At 32.4% G+C, this 17,369-nt stretch overlaps 1 protein-coding gene across 1 annotated transcript; it reads left to right on the top strand.

The window, feature by feature from the left end:
* Nucleotides 1–6,106: 6,106 nt before the first annotated feature.
* Nucleotides 6,107–10,477, top strand: LOC132716895 (uncharacterized). The gene is made up of 2 exons (XM_060700229.1): nucleotides 6,107–7,043; nucleotides 8,815–10,477. The coding sequence occupies exons 1-2, from the start codon at nucleotides 6,128–6,130 to the stop codon at nucleotides 10,068–10,070; spliced, it is 2,172 nt and encodes a 723-aa protein (XP_060556212.1). The 5' UTR covers nucleotides 6,107–6,127; the 3' UTR covers nucleotides 10,071–10,477.
* The last annotated feature ends 6,892 nt before the right edge of the window (nucleotides 10,478–17,369 follow it).

Below are 17,369 nucleotides of genomic sequence, written 5' to 3' on the forward strand. Positions count from 1 at the left end.
TTTTCACAACGAGTAAGGTATTAAATATTTCAGCGTAGGAACTTACAAAATCCATAATTTCACAGTTGTTTGAGTGAATTTGATAGCTTTAAATGGTTGGCTAGTAAATCCTGACCTTTAGACGTAGACAATGATTGCCTATGATGGCATTTAGTTTATATGAATTTATTTTAGTTCGATTGTACTGGAAGCTATAAGCTTATTGGAATACTCTAAGTCCGTTCCTGGAACCAACAATGAATGTAAAGTTAATTGCTCAAGGTAACAACGGATTTCCCATGACGGGAATTGAAACCATGAGGCCAGCAATCCTTAGATTACTAGTCTGACGGATTATCCACTCGGCCACGCCGCCACTCATATAGTGACATTTAAATACACTCGGAGAGTTATTGAAACTTTCTATAACATGTACATGTATTTGGCAGACATGTAGCAAAGCTAAATCGAACAGATGTTTGCAATATAAAAATATGTATAATGAGTTTGATTTTTATTTTATTTGATTATACAACAATGTAACAACATAACGTCACCTTAGTGCAGTAACGGGGTAACTCCTAATAAATCATGTGGTAGTTAACCCGTTACTTTTGTTACTAAAGATAAAAAAGGCTGTATTATAGTCAATTTGAAATTTTGATTTTTTTATAGAGGCAATGCATTAAAATTGCAATTGATTTTTAAAAGTACCATATAAAATATATTTTGAATAGTTCACACGGTACATATTCAGAAGAGATGCAGTTTTTTTGAGATGCAGTTTTTTTTTTTCGTTTTTTTTTAGTAAGAGAAAACAAAATTTCAGAATTAAAATGTATGAAAATCCTTTATCAAAAATGTTATTATTTCTAATTCTATATCAATGAATAATTATACATACCTTTGTATGTCTGCATTGTTGCGCTGATGTATGGCAACCTATATCTGAAAGTTTCGATTAATTTCTCAACTTATTTGAATATTTATCATGATTTAAAACACATTTTGTTGCTCGATATCCTCTTTAATCTCCATATAGATGAATAGACCACAAAATGCAATTAATGCTCCGAGCAGACGACTTTCGTGTGGAATTATGCACAAATCATATCGAGGCTCAGTGACAATATTATTTACTTAATAAGAACACTCCATTATTGTTCTATTATTCCATATTGCAACAATAAAGCTGCGAAGGACGATAGTTTCACCCAATGAGGCATCTATTATGGGGAAATGTCAGCGCCCTGGATAATCATTGAAATGAACACGGCCATCGATCGAACGCGCCTTCTGCTGTCACCCAGTTGCAGACGACAAACGTACTGTCACATAGCTCGGCTGGATTTTCTCTCTCCGAACTATGTAAGCTAAAGGCTTTTACCATATTGGCTTTTAGACACAATTTCCTATATGAATGTAAGGTATTATACTAGCATCATTGTTTTGTGACGTTTGATGATGGCTTTTTTTTCCAAAATCAATGTGAAAATGATCAGTTTTCACCAAATTGATTTTTAAATTCGAATATTTATATTTTTACCATAAAGCCGTTGACAAAATTCAAAAGGTCACGTAGATTACGACTTCTCGTATCCTTTCATCCAAAAATAGAATTAGAAACCAGAATGACCTGATAGAGCAAACAATATGCCCAAACTTTCATTTCGCGTGATATTAATTTATAATTGAACCTTGTCTTTTAAGTTGCTAGGAAAGTATATACTTTTAATTGTTAATTGTTAAAGGCCTATTATGTCTAGAATTGCTTTTAGTTTTATTTTTCAGAAGCTTTTTAATGTTGGTGTACTTTTAAAGTATCAAAAATGTTTACTCATTGACCAGCTACCATCCTTTTCATCTTATTTTTTGGCAATAAGTACAGTAATTGTAAATAAGTGTTTTGTATGGAAGTCAAAATACTACTTTGTTTACATTTTGCTACATGTATGACTTTTTTTTTTGCATTTATCGCTACTTTCTTCAGGTTACAAGCACCTAACATGCTCTGAAACCACTTATTTCATGTATGCCCTTTCTAAAGAAGTACAAATTTATTCATTACTGAGGAAAATGTGCCTTTAAGCTATTGAATAAGGCAATTACATTTATCAAGATAGGAATCTAAGATTATGTCATTTAAACATGAAAGAATCGGACTATCACTGTTACACTTATAACATGGCAAAAATATGAAATACGTTCAAAATATTGTCCAAGAATATTGTTGCCAAAAGTAATATTCAACAAGTTAATGTCTTATGTTCATAGATGTCGAGTTTTATTAATATATACTGAGTTACACAAAAAAAGTTGAATACACAATTTTCGTATTTACACAAAATAGTGGTATACTCGGTATCAAACTCCTACGCAGTGGTCTCCCTTTGCTGTGCTACACAGTCACATGCTATCATATTTTTGTGTATCACAATTTTGGTAAAAAATACAGAAATACTATATATCTTAATACAGATTTTTTTTTGAATAGTATGTATTTTCTTGCATCTGTAAAAGAATAACTTTTCGCTAGAAGATTGCTTAAATTGAATAAGAAAAATATAAAAGAAATATATTATCGCGTGGATACTTTCTGTTATGTACGTAACAGATTGTTACTCCTTGTAAAATAAGAAAAGGATGTTTGCTATCATTTAAAAATGTTCAAAACATGTCTCAAAAATATCATAGAAACTTGGGAATTGGACCGCAGATTGCGGCTCGTGACGGCTTTTAAAAAATTTGTTTCTCCCATATTCTAAATATCGTTTCGCAATATCCGATTGTACGGTCTCTAAGAATACCCGTACAATACCAATTTAATAACATCTGCTACTTTAAGAATTGGCCAAATCTGACCGACGTATATTTAAACTATAATATGATTATATATATAATGATGACTATAAAATTTGATATATTTTTAAGCTAACATATTAAATTGAGCTGATTTTTTTTATTTTTAACGACCATCTACTCGGATAATATGAAAAGCTATATAAAGGTCGGACACGCAATATGTAAGACTGGTACAGGATAGAAGAAATACACCACAATATGCGGTCCCGTTCGCGAGCTCCTATGTCAAAATATGTATCAAATATGTCGCTTAAATCAAAAGGCCTAAATTTTCTAAAGCACGAAATAATTGTCACAATTAAAACCTATGTAAACCATGCTTTTCACGCTTGACTACATCTTGATTTAATTTTTTATTTAAGGACAATTTGACGTTTTCATAATTGTTTTGTTTAAACAATTATATGCAATGACCTTAGGCTTTTTATGTGTGTATGCCGATAATTACATGTTGTCATCATTACTTTTTAATTAAATTACTATTTTATGATAAAGTCATATAAAGTCATGGGTTATTTCAAGGTTATAAGGTAAAATATTGTGTTGGAAATTAAAGTGAGGAGTTTTTTTTCAGTTGTAAGTATATTCCAATCTTTATCTTAAATGTCTTAAAAATTAAAAAAAGAATCGATTTTGGCATGACATGAAAATTAAAGTGTTCTTATTTAACGTTTTTTTAAACAAAACGCCGTGGCAGCATGTATTTTTTTTAATATTTACGCGTTGCCTATCAATTTATAACTGTTACAAGTTATTTCTGCTCTTTTGTGAAAACAATCAAAAGAATAAACTAACATGTCTCAGAACAATTTGATACAGAATCTTTCGAACCATGTTACTCACCGTATTAGAAATACCGATCCTTGCATCATCACAATTTTATGCAAATGTAACCATATACTGAGATGGTAAAATAATGAGTGAAGGCGATTTTAAAATAAATCGTTATTATTTCTAGGTATAATTTTTAACATAATGAACATGTTAAAAGATAAGCGTCGGTAGTAGTAAAATTCTTAGATTTCCAAAATTAGCTTTTGTTTGTATTTTGTTGTACCCAGCAATGATAACAGGAGAAGTCCGATTATAAAATAACTACATTCCGTAAGGACAGTACCGTACACGATCAGATAGTATGCAAAAAGATAAAAAAATTGAAATACAAATAGAATCACAGACAATTGGGGTTTGGAGCTCAAAACGCCTTTAAAATCCAAATAAAATGCATATTTGTCAATCCCAGCACATGTACTGATCATATATATCAAAAAAATTTAATATAAGCCGTTTTGAAAAAAAAATCATATTTCAACATCTATAATAATACACAAGATAAAAATGTTCGCCGAAAAAAATCCGCACCCCTACCGTCATAATCACCATGTATTTTATTCCATTTCCAATATTTTCACATAATCCTTTGGTCCATCGACACAGAAGATATAATTCTTCAAGATTATGGTCAATTTTAAACTTCAACGGTAATATAAACAACGCAACAGCCGAAATAATCATCAAGATTATCGCCGTTTTCCTCCAACTACAAAATCTTTCGATAAATTCAATGGACCAGACGGCTATGAACGAAGCTATCCGATTATGTGGCCCCAGCTTTGCCGTGTGCAAAATGCGAAGCGCTTTTAAGTTTGGGAACCACATAATCGGATAGCTTCGTTCATAGCCGTCTGGTCCATTGAATTTATCGAAAGATTTTGTACATGTAGTTGGAGGAAAACGGCGATAATCTTGATATTTATTTCGGCTGTTGCGTTGTTTATATTACCGTTGAAGTTTAAAATTGACCATAATCGTGAAGAATTATATCTTCTGTGTCGATCGACCAAAGGATTATGTGAAAATATTGGAAATGGAATAAAATACATGGTGATTATGACGGTAGGGGTGCGGATTTTTTCCGGCGAACATTTTTATCTTGTGTATTATTATAGATGTTGAAATATGATTTTTTTTTCAAAACGGCTAATATTAAGTTTTTTTGATATGTATGATCAGAACATGTGCTGGGATTGAAAAATATGCATTTTATTTGGATTTTAAAGGCGTTTTGAGCTCCAAACCCCAAGTGTCTGTGAATAGAATGGCATAGCGAGTTATTAAAAGCATAGGTAATGTTTAGATTTTTTTCTAGAAATCGGCTCTTTGTCATACACAAACATCAGTTACTGGCTATTGAGTTTTCTAACAAGGTTTTAGCTAAAAACCGACAGTACCCGTTTAAAAGGATAAACGTGACACCCCTAGTTTCAATCACGATGCTCTTTATTCACGCAGTGTGAGAAACCTCTCTTACTTAGCGACCTTGTATTGTACATGTAATACTGTTCGATTCTCACTCATATAAATGCTTTAATTTCTATTACACAAAATCTTTTTAATGTTAGGGCACTTTAATAGTATCCAAAAAGTAACGTATTGCCAAATTACTTGAATCACCTTTTGTTGCGTGGTCTTAATTCTACAATCTGGCCTACTCATCACTGTGAACATATCAAGCTACGATTATATAATGATCAGGGGAATTTTACTGCGAAAAGTTTATGTTCTAGAAAGACAAAAGATTCGTGCGCGTTGCAAAATATATGGAGGTTATTTGTTTGTTTTTGAGTAAATATGCTTTATATTACACACAGAATGTGTGATATTACGCAAATTCACAAATTAAAACAAATCAAATTTTGGCCTATTACGTATAATATGAACAATATACGACTGTTGTAGCTCAGAAAAAAGATACAAGGAAAAACAATGACGTCAGACATTAAACGGCTACGCGAATGCTTCGCACTGAAAAGTAATTCGAGATTTATTCATTATGGCGGATAATCTTTTACCAATTTAAGAGAAATAATGACATTCGGATCTAAATTTATGCCATTTACAACACAGATATAAACTTCTATGTAAATTTACAAATTGGCGGAGTCATAAAAAATAAAACGTACGCCAAAAGTAGTCCGGCAGAGCTATACTGTGGGTGATATGAATTTTATCATACTGATAAAACCCATTATCTCACTAGTTAGCCTGAAATAAAACAAAACATAAGTACTTTAATGAAATGCCGAACACCACGATGGTTTTAGGACTGTTTTGAAATGATGAAAAAAAGGCATACAATATGTACAATGCGTTTGGCACATATAAATAAAATTGTCTTAAAACAAATATGAATTAAAATAGTTAAGTTAAGCTGACTTTAACTATAAATTTTATTCTAATCTTGAATTTTTCATTTTTCTTTTCATAGCTTGAGGGGTAAAGCCAAATGATGCTGTTCGTTTTCATTAGTTGGACGTTAACATCTTTCGCATGCCATTTCTGTGCGAAACTATTTCTCAAAGAATCGACAATGTTTATTCATGGAAGTGAATTCAACGTCATTGTTTTAACTGTACTACAAGTATTCTTCTACATGCAAGTAGCATCATTTACGGGTGATACAAATAAAGGAATTATGGTTCATAAGCTTGTCATTTTTACTGCTCACGCATGCGCGACTTTAGCAACAAACTGGAGCATGGCTGTTACATATGCAGCATCTACATTTGCTGTTAAACTCATGGAACCTATAACCAGTGTTCTATTACAAAAATTAATTCTTAAAATCAAATTATCATATCTACAATGGACCAGTATTCCAGCTGTTGTTGTTGGTGCAATATTATTTGCACAAGAAAATGATACATGGAAGATAAATGTTTCCCATGGAACTGTTCTGGCGTTTATATCTAATATATGTTTATCACTGAGGAATGTTTACATGAAAAAGAATCATATATCGAATTCTAATTTCAAAATAAACAAATTCCGTATTGGATTAGCAATTTTCGTTGCTTGTGCCTTGGGAGGAATAGTTCTTGTGAACATCGGGAAAGCACCCTCAGGAACCGCAAAATTATACTTTCTTCTCGTAGGATCTTCTTTATTTCATGCTATTTATAGCTACATATCTACAGTAGTTGTACTCTACCATTTTTCCGTTGTTGGCCATGCATTTGGAAACATTTTGAAAAGGCTAACTGTTCTTGGTTTGTTGTACATGACAGGTTCCAAAACATCGTCAATCGTAAATATAATTGGACTCTTCATTTGTGTGAAAGGTCTTGCAATTTATGCATTTTCTAAACTACGAGAGTTGGATAACAACCCAATCTACAAAGAGTCAAGTAAGGTATTGAAAAGTGAGTTCAAGAATTTGTAATATGATATTGCTTACATTTCTAAACGTTTTTGTTATTAATTTTCCCCCCACTTTTAAAGAGTCTTTACTTTTAACGAATTGTTCATATTTTTTCATATGTTATATAAGATTTTATAAGACTTGAAATAATAAGGCGTACGTTGTCAAACATCAAACATTATCATCTGTGAAGTAACACACATATTAATGTTAGATTAATTAAATTGCATTAATTATAATGAATTCATATGCACGGAAAAGTTATGCCTTACTTACAAAAAAATAAACAATTGGCGGCTGCTTAACGATAATCCAATACATTCAACGACACCGGGATTGCTTCGCTAAGGTAATCCCAACCTATAGCTTTTTGTGGTTTAACTTTTCACTCATTAAGTGAAATATTTATATTTGAATCGAGAAATATGCTGCATAAGGATGTCGAAGAACGGATTGATCAAAAATAAATAAATAAATAAATAAATAAATAAGAATAAAAAATACGCACGCCCCCACCCCTCCACCAAAAAGGTCTGCATAGCTATATATCCCCTACTTTGAGTGATATACTTTGATTAAGTGATTGATATAGATTTTATTTTATTTATGAAACTCTGTATTTCATGTGATAGCATAAACTATTTTGTAAACTTTTCTCTCGCGACGCCGTATAACGTATCTCACGTGACGTATTATGATTTATACATACTGACGTCAGTGAATAAACAAAGACATCATGGTCTTGATAATTGTGACGTAGGCATGATATTTAAATAAACAATCGAATTTCAAATCAATCGAATTTCAAATACGTAGCTTTTAAACAAAATCTTAATATTCAACATAATATTATGATGTTACTGGTACGATTGGTCATTACAGAAAACAAAAAAGGTTGATTATTTGACATTTGTTAATTGTAACACTGGGTCACCGCAATTTGCCTCGCTTAAGACTTATATGTATACATGTGTGCCTATTATATGTGAAGGATAAATATATACATATGTTAGGGCAACTATTCTCAAATTCCTATTGCACATTGTACCCAATGTAGAACTATGGCACAGTGGAACGGCAAATTTTTATTTAATACTGCTGCATAGGCATAGAAAATTTTCTGCAATCTTAATGGGAAAAATAAAACGGATGCAAAGAAAAGTTATGTAACTATTATTCAAATATTGAAAGATACAAAGAAAATTAGCAAATACCTTTAAGATCGTTGTCGCGGCGATTAGCGGTGACCCATTTTTACCGTAGACAAATGTCACGTGATCACCTACCAAAATTAAATTCGTAAACCTGTTAGATATCGAAACATTTTATAAAGTTTAGCTTGGAGCTAAATGTATGTATGTAGATAATGTATAGAACGAAGACTTCGTCTTATAATTCAGTTATGATGAAGTCAAAGTAACATGAGCCGTGTCATGACAAGACCAACATAATGCGTTTGCGACCAGCATGGATCCAGACCAGCCTATCAGTTTCTCTACTTGTAGTAGGGATTATCCGTTAACAGCATGGGTCCTGATCAGACTGCGCGGATGACCAGGCTGGTCTGGATCCATGCTGGTCGCAAACGCATTATGTTGGTTTTGTCACGACACGGCTCTGTCATAATCTTACATCAATTTCTATGATTCTGCGGTTGTTGGTGTTTATTTGCTGTATCAGTTTATTTGATGAAGTCTCGGACAAATATTAAAGTACATGTTCTGGTATATGAATAGTACCATTTAGAATAAAACTATATTTTTATGTTTCAGCTGTGATGAGCTACAGAAGACAGTTCGCGACCTTGGCTACAATCCTTTTGTTTGGTCTTGCAGGGTATCAACTCTTCGAGATACCTAAGACGAAGCTGGGACTTCCGCTACCGAAATATACCATAAAATATGCTGATGAAAATAATAATAGCTATAGATCTTTGCGGGATAAGTTATATCTGTCAAAGCCAGCAACATTCAGCATCAACGACTTCTTCTCGATAGATCTAACAAACAATCCAGAAGAAACTTATAAACTTTCTCCATTGCTTACAAAAAGGTCAGATGTGATTGATGAAGCTCAGAGAATTCACATGAATATTTTCAAGTCCCTGTTGGGCGGGTATAAATATGTAATGCTGTTCGATTATGCTTCCTCGGAAAACAAAGGTGACGCGGCGATTACTGTTGGAGAAATATTGCTGTTGAAAAAGCTCAATCTTGAAATTGTGTTTGCATGTAAAATTGCTTGTACCGACTCTGAGCTAGACAGAGCTAATACAATCAGTACAAAATATACAAGTAAAAATCTTGTCATTCTTTTTCATGGTGGCGGAAATGTCATTGGTTACCCTTCGGCGGACACGTCACGTGGTAAGCAAATAAGACGATTTATGCAGTTCAACATTGTCATGTTTCCACAAAGTATATTAGTAATGGGACCAGATTCTCACATAAAGTTCTGCCAAGAAATATATGCATCTCATCCGAGTCTTACGTTTCTATGGCGAGATAAGGTATCTTTTGAACTTGGCAAGAAGCTCTTCCCTAAGGTACGTTCGTTATTATCACCAGATATTGCCTACCAGATTGGTTTCGTTCCTCGCTTCATGCAACCAACGTTTGATATACTTTGGATAAAGCGCAGCGATAAAGAATCTCCAACTTATAACAGTACACCTGAAGTACCAAAAGGATTTCGTATGCATGTTTCTGATTGGTTAACGTGGAACTCTCCGCCAGGGGTTTCGCCTATGGAAGATACGTTTCTTTTGACAACCACTGGAATGATGTTTCTACAAAGAGGTCGAGTAGTTATCACTGATCGCCTTCACGGTCATATTCTGTCAACACTTCTAAATATCCCGCACGTTTATATTGATAACGATCAACGAAAAATTTCGAACTATCACAACACCTGGACGGCTGGGTTAGATAATGTAGTTTTAGCAAATTCTAGTTCGGATGCAGTTAAAAAAGCAAAGGAATTGCTGTTAAAACTTGATAAAGAATTACCTTCAGCTAAAGGATATTAACCTTAGTAATCATGGAACGATATTCAACGAGGAGTATTGGGCTTGTTAAATAAAAGCAAACATTGAATCACAACAAATAAAAGCAAATTAATTTAAATCACAAAAGTACTCGGTACATTAACGTGTTCACTAAGATCCCTGAGTTCAAAAAAGGATACTTAAATAAAAAAACAAAATCAAATTAAACAGAGAGATAGAGACAAAAAGAAATAAAAGAAAAATATACAACAAACGAGTTAAACTTATTTTCGAAAAAAGTAAAACAACCCTCTTTGAAAATATGTGTCATCTCTTGGTAAGGATTTACATGAATGTGATTGTATTGATTAGATTAGATATTAAGATCATATTGATTTAGGTTAAAATACGCATATACATTAATGCTATGAATAAATCCATATGCCTTGCACATGATTCACTAAATGTTTTGAGTCCCACACTCCTCTCCACCTGATACCAATTAAATTGCATTAGTTTGACCTCTATTGTTCGCTAACAGTTTAGGGCCCAAAATAAAAATTTGTTCTAAATATAATACAGTATTCATTAAATTTCATAAGGCTTGTGGTGTGGACACATACACATATTTTCATCTAGTTATTATAGCCTTTGCCATAAAATCTGTCTGATACATGCATGGTTTTCTAATGTGTAAAACATTGTCATTTTTTTACGTACGCTGCTATTTCAAATATAATAGATAATTTTATCATTGAATTGCTTAAGTTTTTACCATTCTATCTTTTTTAAATTGAATACGCCGGAAGCGGTGTCGACGTAATGTATTGGCTATCTAATTAAAGATATCTGGCCTAAGGCACGGTACATTGTAACTTTTCAGAAGTGTGCATGAAGACGAACTCGTTTATTTGTTATATAGCCATTATACTGTATACAGCATTGAATTGTTAAAATTTATTTTGTGAGGACATTTTTATTTAATTCCTTATAAATACTACATGTCTAGTTATCATTCAATGAAATCAGTGAACGATCGGGGCCTTAATTGTTAAACAATTATATTTATACGATATTTTTATTTGCACATTATGATTTTTTATTTTGCGTGCGTTCTAGCCTAGCAAAAGAGTGTTTAGCGTTTAATTAATTAAAAACACTTATTAATTATCTTTTATTTTAAATCGTCACTGCATTAAATGCCTTTGGCACGCGGGCAACTTAGGCTCTGTTTCGTGGCACAGCTCCAGATTGTATTTTTTGCCACAAGGAGTCGCATCAACATACGTTGTGTAACAGTTTCGTTCAGATAAACTACCTTAACCACGAGCTACTGCACTGGATGTTCCGGTTCATGATCAGATCAGCAAGTAGCTCAGCGTGGACTCGGTGACAAAGTAAATACTTATGAGACAGAATAATCCTGCCACCTGGCGGCTATGTTTCTTGGACTAGTACCATGAAAATGTATCTAAATAAAACCAGAGCTAGTATGAGTATTATGAAATGATTATTAACTGTCATTACTTTTACTCTTAAATAAATTCATAGTTTATTCATGCAAAGTTGCACTTGTATTTTAAAAGACAGTCCAAATGCATTTAAACCAAAATAAGAGCCACAACATGCAAAACATTTGAGAGAATTGAGTAATATATACCAACATTATACGTTATTTAAAGAGTTTGGACGGTGAAGAGATGGGAGGAGAACAATTAGTAACTGGGGTCGTTCTTGGGGACTCGGTTGATGCAAAGTTTATCATCATTTTTAAGTGTATATTTCACCACATTAGAATTAAATAAGTAAACACAAACACATTTAAATAACAATCTCATATAAAACATACTGTTTGATAACGATTAAAATAGATTTTTATGATGCTCATTTAGTTTCAGTATATACGTATTTCTTAATGTTAAGAAAGTAGTATTTAAGAAGCGCTTTCTGATTTCCTGTTTTTCATATTCAGAAATTCGTATTTGCTAAAGTACAGAATTATCTATTTTAATAAAATACGGACATGTAAAAAGTTTAAATACATACATTGTACAACAAAATTTCCGTACCTTACCAATGTAAGTATTACCGTATGTTGGTCATATACAGGTTTGCATAATATACGGTCGCTAAAGTATTCGAACTTTAAATTTCCCGCATTACTCGTTTGTTAATGATATCGAGTCAGGTACCCACCCGTTTGTACTTATACTTTTAGCAGTGCCATAGCTTAAACAATTTCAAATTTGTACGAACGTCATGACATTAGACAGTGCTATCCAGTTAAAGATATTGATATCTTGGAATACATTGTCAAATAATGTTATGTTTACAAACCATTTCACTTTCCATTATGTTGCAAAACCGACCTTTGTAGATAAGTGATTTATAGTTTGTTTTATAGTGTTTTTTTTTTCCTTTTTCCATCTCATTTGAAATTATATGAGAACAAATATGAATTAATTAAATGGTACACAAATTCAAACTATAAAACATTTAATTTGTATTTGTTATGTATACATGACCATGCTTAAAAGAAAGCATAAATGCCTTCATTATTTACCGATCCTGAAAATTGAAAACGTGACATTAGATTTATTCACACTGATTTGCATTTAATCATGCTATTTTGTCCGTGTGTGCTGACGATTTTTCCAGAATAATTGCAACGAAACCAGTGGTGTACTTCTCTCATAAAAATTGACAAGGAGAATAAAGAAAGCAAATTTTTGTTGCATGGCAAATTGCGTTCTACGCCACATGCATTGTGTTCTAGTGAATAAATATTCTGATAAGGTGATGTTTAACTATCAGTCTTTATAACAAACAAAAAACAAAATTGAAAAGGTTTTTTGTTGTTTAGAAAAGAAATTATAGTCAATCAAAGTGTTTCCATTAGAAAAAAATACGGTACGTAATACATGCAGAAAACACTTCAATTGAAAACACTTTCAACTGAATTGCCTAAATGCTTTGAAAAAAATGAAAGAAACTATGATAGAAATAAACATTTATTGAATGACAAAATAGAATTTTTTTTGTGAATGTTAATGTGACTTATTTATTATCATTATATTCACAGTATCACGGAATAAACATAGTAAACGTTTTACATCGGAAAACCACACTCTCACGGGGGAGGAAGTGTTACACGAAGGATGGAGTTCTTATGATAACTTGTTTGGAGTTCTTATGATAACTGTCACGGAGTTCCAGGAAAACGTTACGGATTTCTGTGGAAAACTTTTCTATATACTTAGAGAACTCGCGTAAAAAATGGTAATTTTTTAACTTTAAATGGGGAGTTTGAGGTGCTAAATTAAACTTTGATAATTAAGCTTGCCCTACATATTGTATTATGTTTCCGAAAAAAATATTTTAGTCCATATTTCGTCGCCGTTTAAAAAAAATCTGGTAGTTTTGAGAAAAATTTCCAAATTACTTGCTAATTCGTACATATTGACTTTTTCATTTGTGATCTTCTTCGTTGCTATACATAATCACCTAATTATAGTAGAGAGTTGCAAACATAAAGCCCGGGCTAATAAATGTATACCCGATTTTTCAAATGTTACGGAGTTCTTGTGATAACTCAAAATATGTCCTGGAGTTCTTATGATAACTTTTGTTACTGCCAGTGTGTTTCTTGTGCTTAATTACGGCACGTTTAAGCGTATTTTATTAGTCAATAAGTGTGTAAATCATTATGAAGCATAGTACGCTTATCATTTGCACAAAAATTTGGTTATATAACGTTGGTTTTGATCGTGTTTTAGTTCCTAATTAAATTTGTGCGAAATCATATTGACATTATAAAACCCAACGAATGCACTAAATGTTTCTGTGTATACTGTTCGTCAACAAAAGTTTAATGTCATAAGTTTCCGCAAATGCAACATTGAGGCCATGTGGCAAAATTAAAACACGATCAATGAATATATCTGGAGAAGACATGAAACTGCTTTGGTGTACAGTCTAAATAGGATAAACAGGTGCTAAGTTATATCTTCAGGAACGAACACCTCCGTGGTCGAGGGGTTTGAGTCGATGACTTCTAATCCAGTTACCTCTCTGGCGTGGGTTCGATCCCCGGGAGATGCTTTGGTAGTTTAGCACGAAGAGGTAGTCTAGTACTGGTGTAACTCTCCAGGAACGATGGAAACTACCCGCCCATATGACTGAAATACTGTTGGGAAAAGGCGTAAAATGAAACAAACAAACAAACAAAATTCTTCAGGAAAACCTGAATCAGCGGTCACCTGTATTCAGCAGTAACATGGCTTAAACCGCCAAGGAAAAATTATTTAAAACTTACACTTTTTTTCTCAGATAACTTGTTTTAAGCAAGCAGACAATAAGTAGTTGGGCTTCCCTCAAGAAGCGGCTAAGTAAATTGTATCATTATATACCATTTAACGTATATAACCGGGATATCCTTCACACCCATGCACCCGAAATGTATGATCTTTTTATGAATAAAAAATCAACCGATTACTACCGATCTCTTCGACAGATTTGCACGTGCCCTACGTGTTCGAGCGAAAGAAGTTCGACAATATATTTTTGTAATCAATTACAGCAAAAGTTGTTGCAAAATTCCCTAGGACTCCAACTTTGATAAGAAAAATGTATGCAGTAATTTTCCGAAATATGGAAATTGCTATACGTCACGTGATGCTACATTGGATTTAATAGAGAAAGGAACAAGGTCGATAAACGGCATGAACCTTACGGTGACTCACATATCTTATTAAAGACTTACTTTCTATCGTCATATCATTGTCACTTTATACGTTTCTATATATGACAAACACTGATACCTTTTAGAAATTGAAATATCCGTTGACTACATAAAGACGACACCCACCTCATTAAATTTAGATAAGGGTAGTGCATACTACCTACTATTTTGCTGATAACCATTTACATGCATACCGATAGCATAGTTACTTAATGTTCTCTAAAACTGCCAGGAATAATGTATATATGACGAAATCATGCTTGAGTATTAAATTCAAAGCGTATTTTTATCCTGTAAGTAAATGCTCTACATCAAGTATGTTTACAGTCATTCCAATAAAATTAAAAACACACACACACACACAAAGACCAAAACAAACACACAAAAAACCCACAAGAAACGGAGGTAAGAAAAATATCTCTTGAACTGAAAAACACGATCAAAACCAACGTTATATAACACAATTATTTTGCAAATGATAAGCGTACTATGCTTCATAATGATTTACACACTTATTGACTAATAAAAATACGCTTAAACGTGCCGTGATTAAGCACAAAACACACTGGCAGAAACAAAAGTTATCATAAGAACTCCAGGACATATTTTGAGTTATCGCAAGAACTCCGTAACATTTGAAAAGTCGGGTATAAATTTATTAGCCCGGGCTTTATGTTTGCATCTCTCCATAATTATTAGGTAATTAAGTATAGCAACGAAGAAGATCACAAATGAAAAGGTCAATATGTACGAATTAGAAAGTAATTATGTAATTTTTCTCAAAACTACCAGATTTTTTTTAAAAAGGCGACAAAATATGGACTTAACGATTTTTTCTGAAACAAAATACAATATGTAGGGCAAGCTTAATTATCAAAGTTTCATTTAGCACCTCAAACTCCCCATTTAAAGTTAAAAATAACCAGTTTTTACGCGAGTTCTCCAAGTATATAGAAAAGTTTTCCACAGAAATCCGTAACGTTTTCCAGGAACTCCGTGACAGTTATCATAAGAACTCCAAACAAGTTATCATAAGAACTCCCTCCTTCGTGTAACACTTCCTCCCCCGTGACTCTTGCAGATTTTTTTTTCTTCTGTGATCAACAACACAGATCTATAAATTAATTAACATTTGCTGTCATTGCATTAATATATAAAATGTTTTATTTTACTGCAGTGTCACGCTTTTAACAAATTATTTTAGGTTTCCCAGCAATAATACACAAATTGATTTGAAATTATGTACCATTGCAGCTGCAGAGACGTTATTGTCATGAAACGTGAGTGTATATTAATATAAGTATATGATCGGTTTACCACGTACAATGAACGTTACTGTGTCATTGTTTCATTGAAATTGGCTTTGATCACATTTCGTCAGATCTCTTTCTAGAAATGAAATCATATAATTAATTCGTTGTCCATTGAGAAATCAATTTGCTCAAAGTCATGCAATTATTTTGTAATTTCGTTTTTATGCAATGCACGTTAGATTTATGTAAGGGAAATACATGTATCCTTAACAGGTAAATTTTAAAAACTTACTGACTTGCCGATAAAATAACTATTTACAATTAAAGCATAAGAGCGAAAAAAAAAGACAACGGAACTGAAATTATTCTTATTTTATATAACATGCTTACTCTGAGAACACTTGATGACGTTGAATTAACTTTAAACGATGATACTTCTATTATTATGTCGGAATCGGCATCGATACTATGAACTTTGATGTGATTTCAGGCAGCCGGATAAAAGAATTGTCAATATTATGATTCTGTACATTTTATTTTTGAAAAAAAAGGATAAGAGCCCAGGGATTGTTTTCACAATAACAGTTTAGAATACAAACATGTTTCGTTCACATTTGACAGTTTAGAATACAAACATGTTTCGTTCACATTTGACAGTTTAGAATACAAACATGTTTCGTTCACATTTGATATAATAACACTTCAGAATTATTTTCTATTACTTGAATTAACAAGTCCACTATTATCTAGCGTACTTAAAACATAAGACTTGCATCATCTTATAAAGATTCGTTACTTTTTCAAAACTCTAACAAAAAAATTGTATAACTGTCACGACTGTTTTGTTGATCTAATATTTTAAACTTGTTTATCTTTTAAAAGAATTACTATGCTCATCCATGAGTAAAATCTTTTATTGAAACGTATGATATTCTTACTGAATATGTCTAATTTGAAGAAAAAATAACACATGTATGGGAAGCTGCCTTCCCTGTTACAGGACAAGTAAAGTTAACCCTTTCTTAAAAAAAAACTGCCAGTTTGTTTAACTATATAATTCATATTGTGACCACCAATAGAACGTAACATATCTACTTTGTGTGAAGTCAAACTGTGTTTATTTTATATCTACAAAGAGACTGCGTAACAATTGTCAAAATTTCTAATATCAAATTTGAGCATAGTATGTTTATAAATTATTTACATCTCTATATATCCACACTCAAAAATACAGAAAACCATGTTTAAACATCTAACTTTTTAAATTATCTTGTGCGTTTGACAGTGTTTAATCGCAAGGAAACACGAATGCTTTTGATATTCAGAAATGCTGGAATACTGAAAACT

The sequence above is a fragment of the Ruditapes philippinarum genome, unplaced genomic scaffold (assembly GCF_026571515.1).
Source record: "Ruditapes philippinarum isolate M1 unplaced genomic scaffold, ASM2657151v2 ctg5108_1_1_1_1, whole genome shotgun sequence".
Lineage (NCBI taxonomy): Eukaryota > Metazoa > Mollusca > Bivalvia > Venerida > Veneridae > Ruditapes > Ruditapes philippinarum.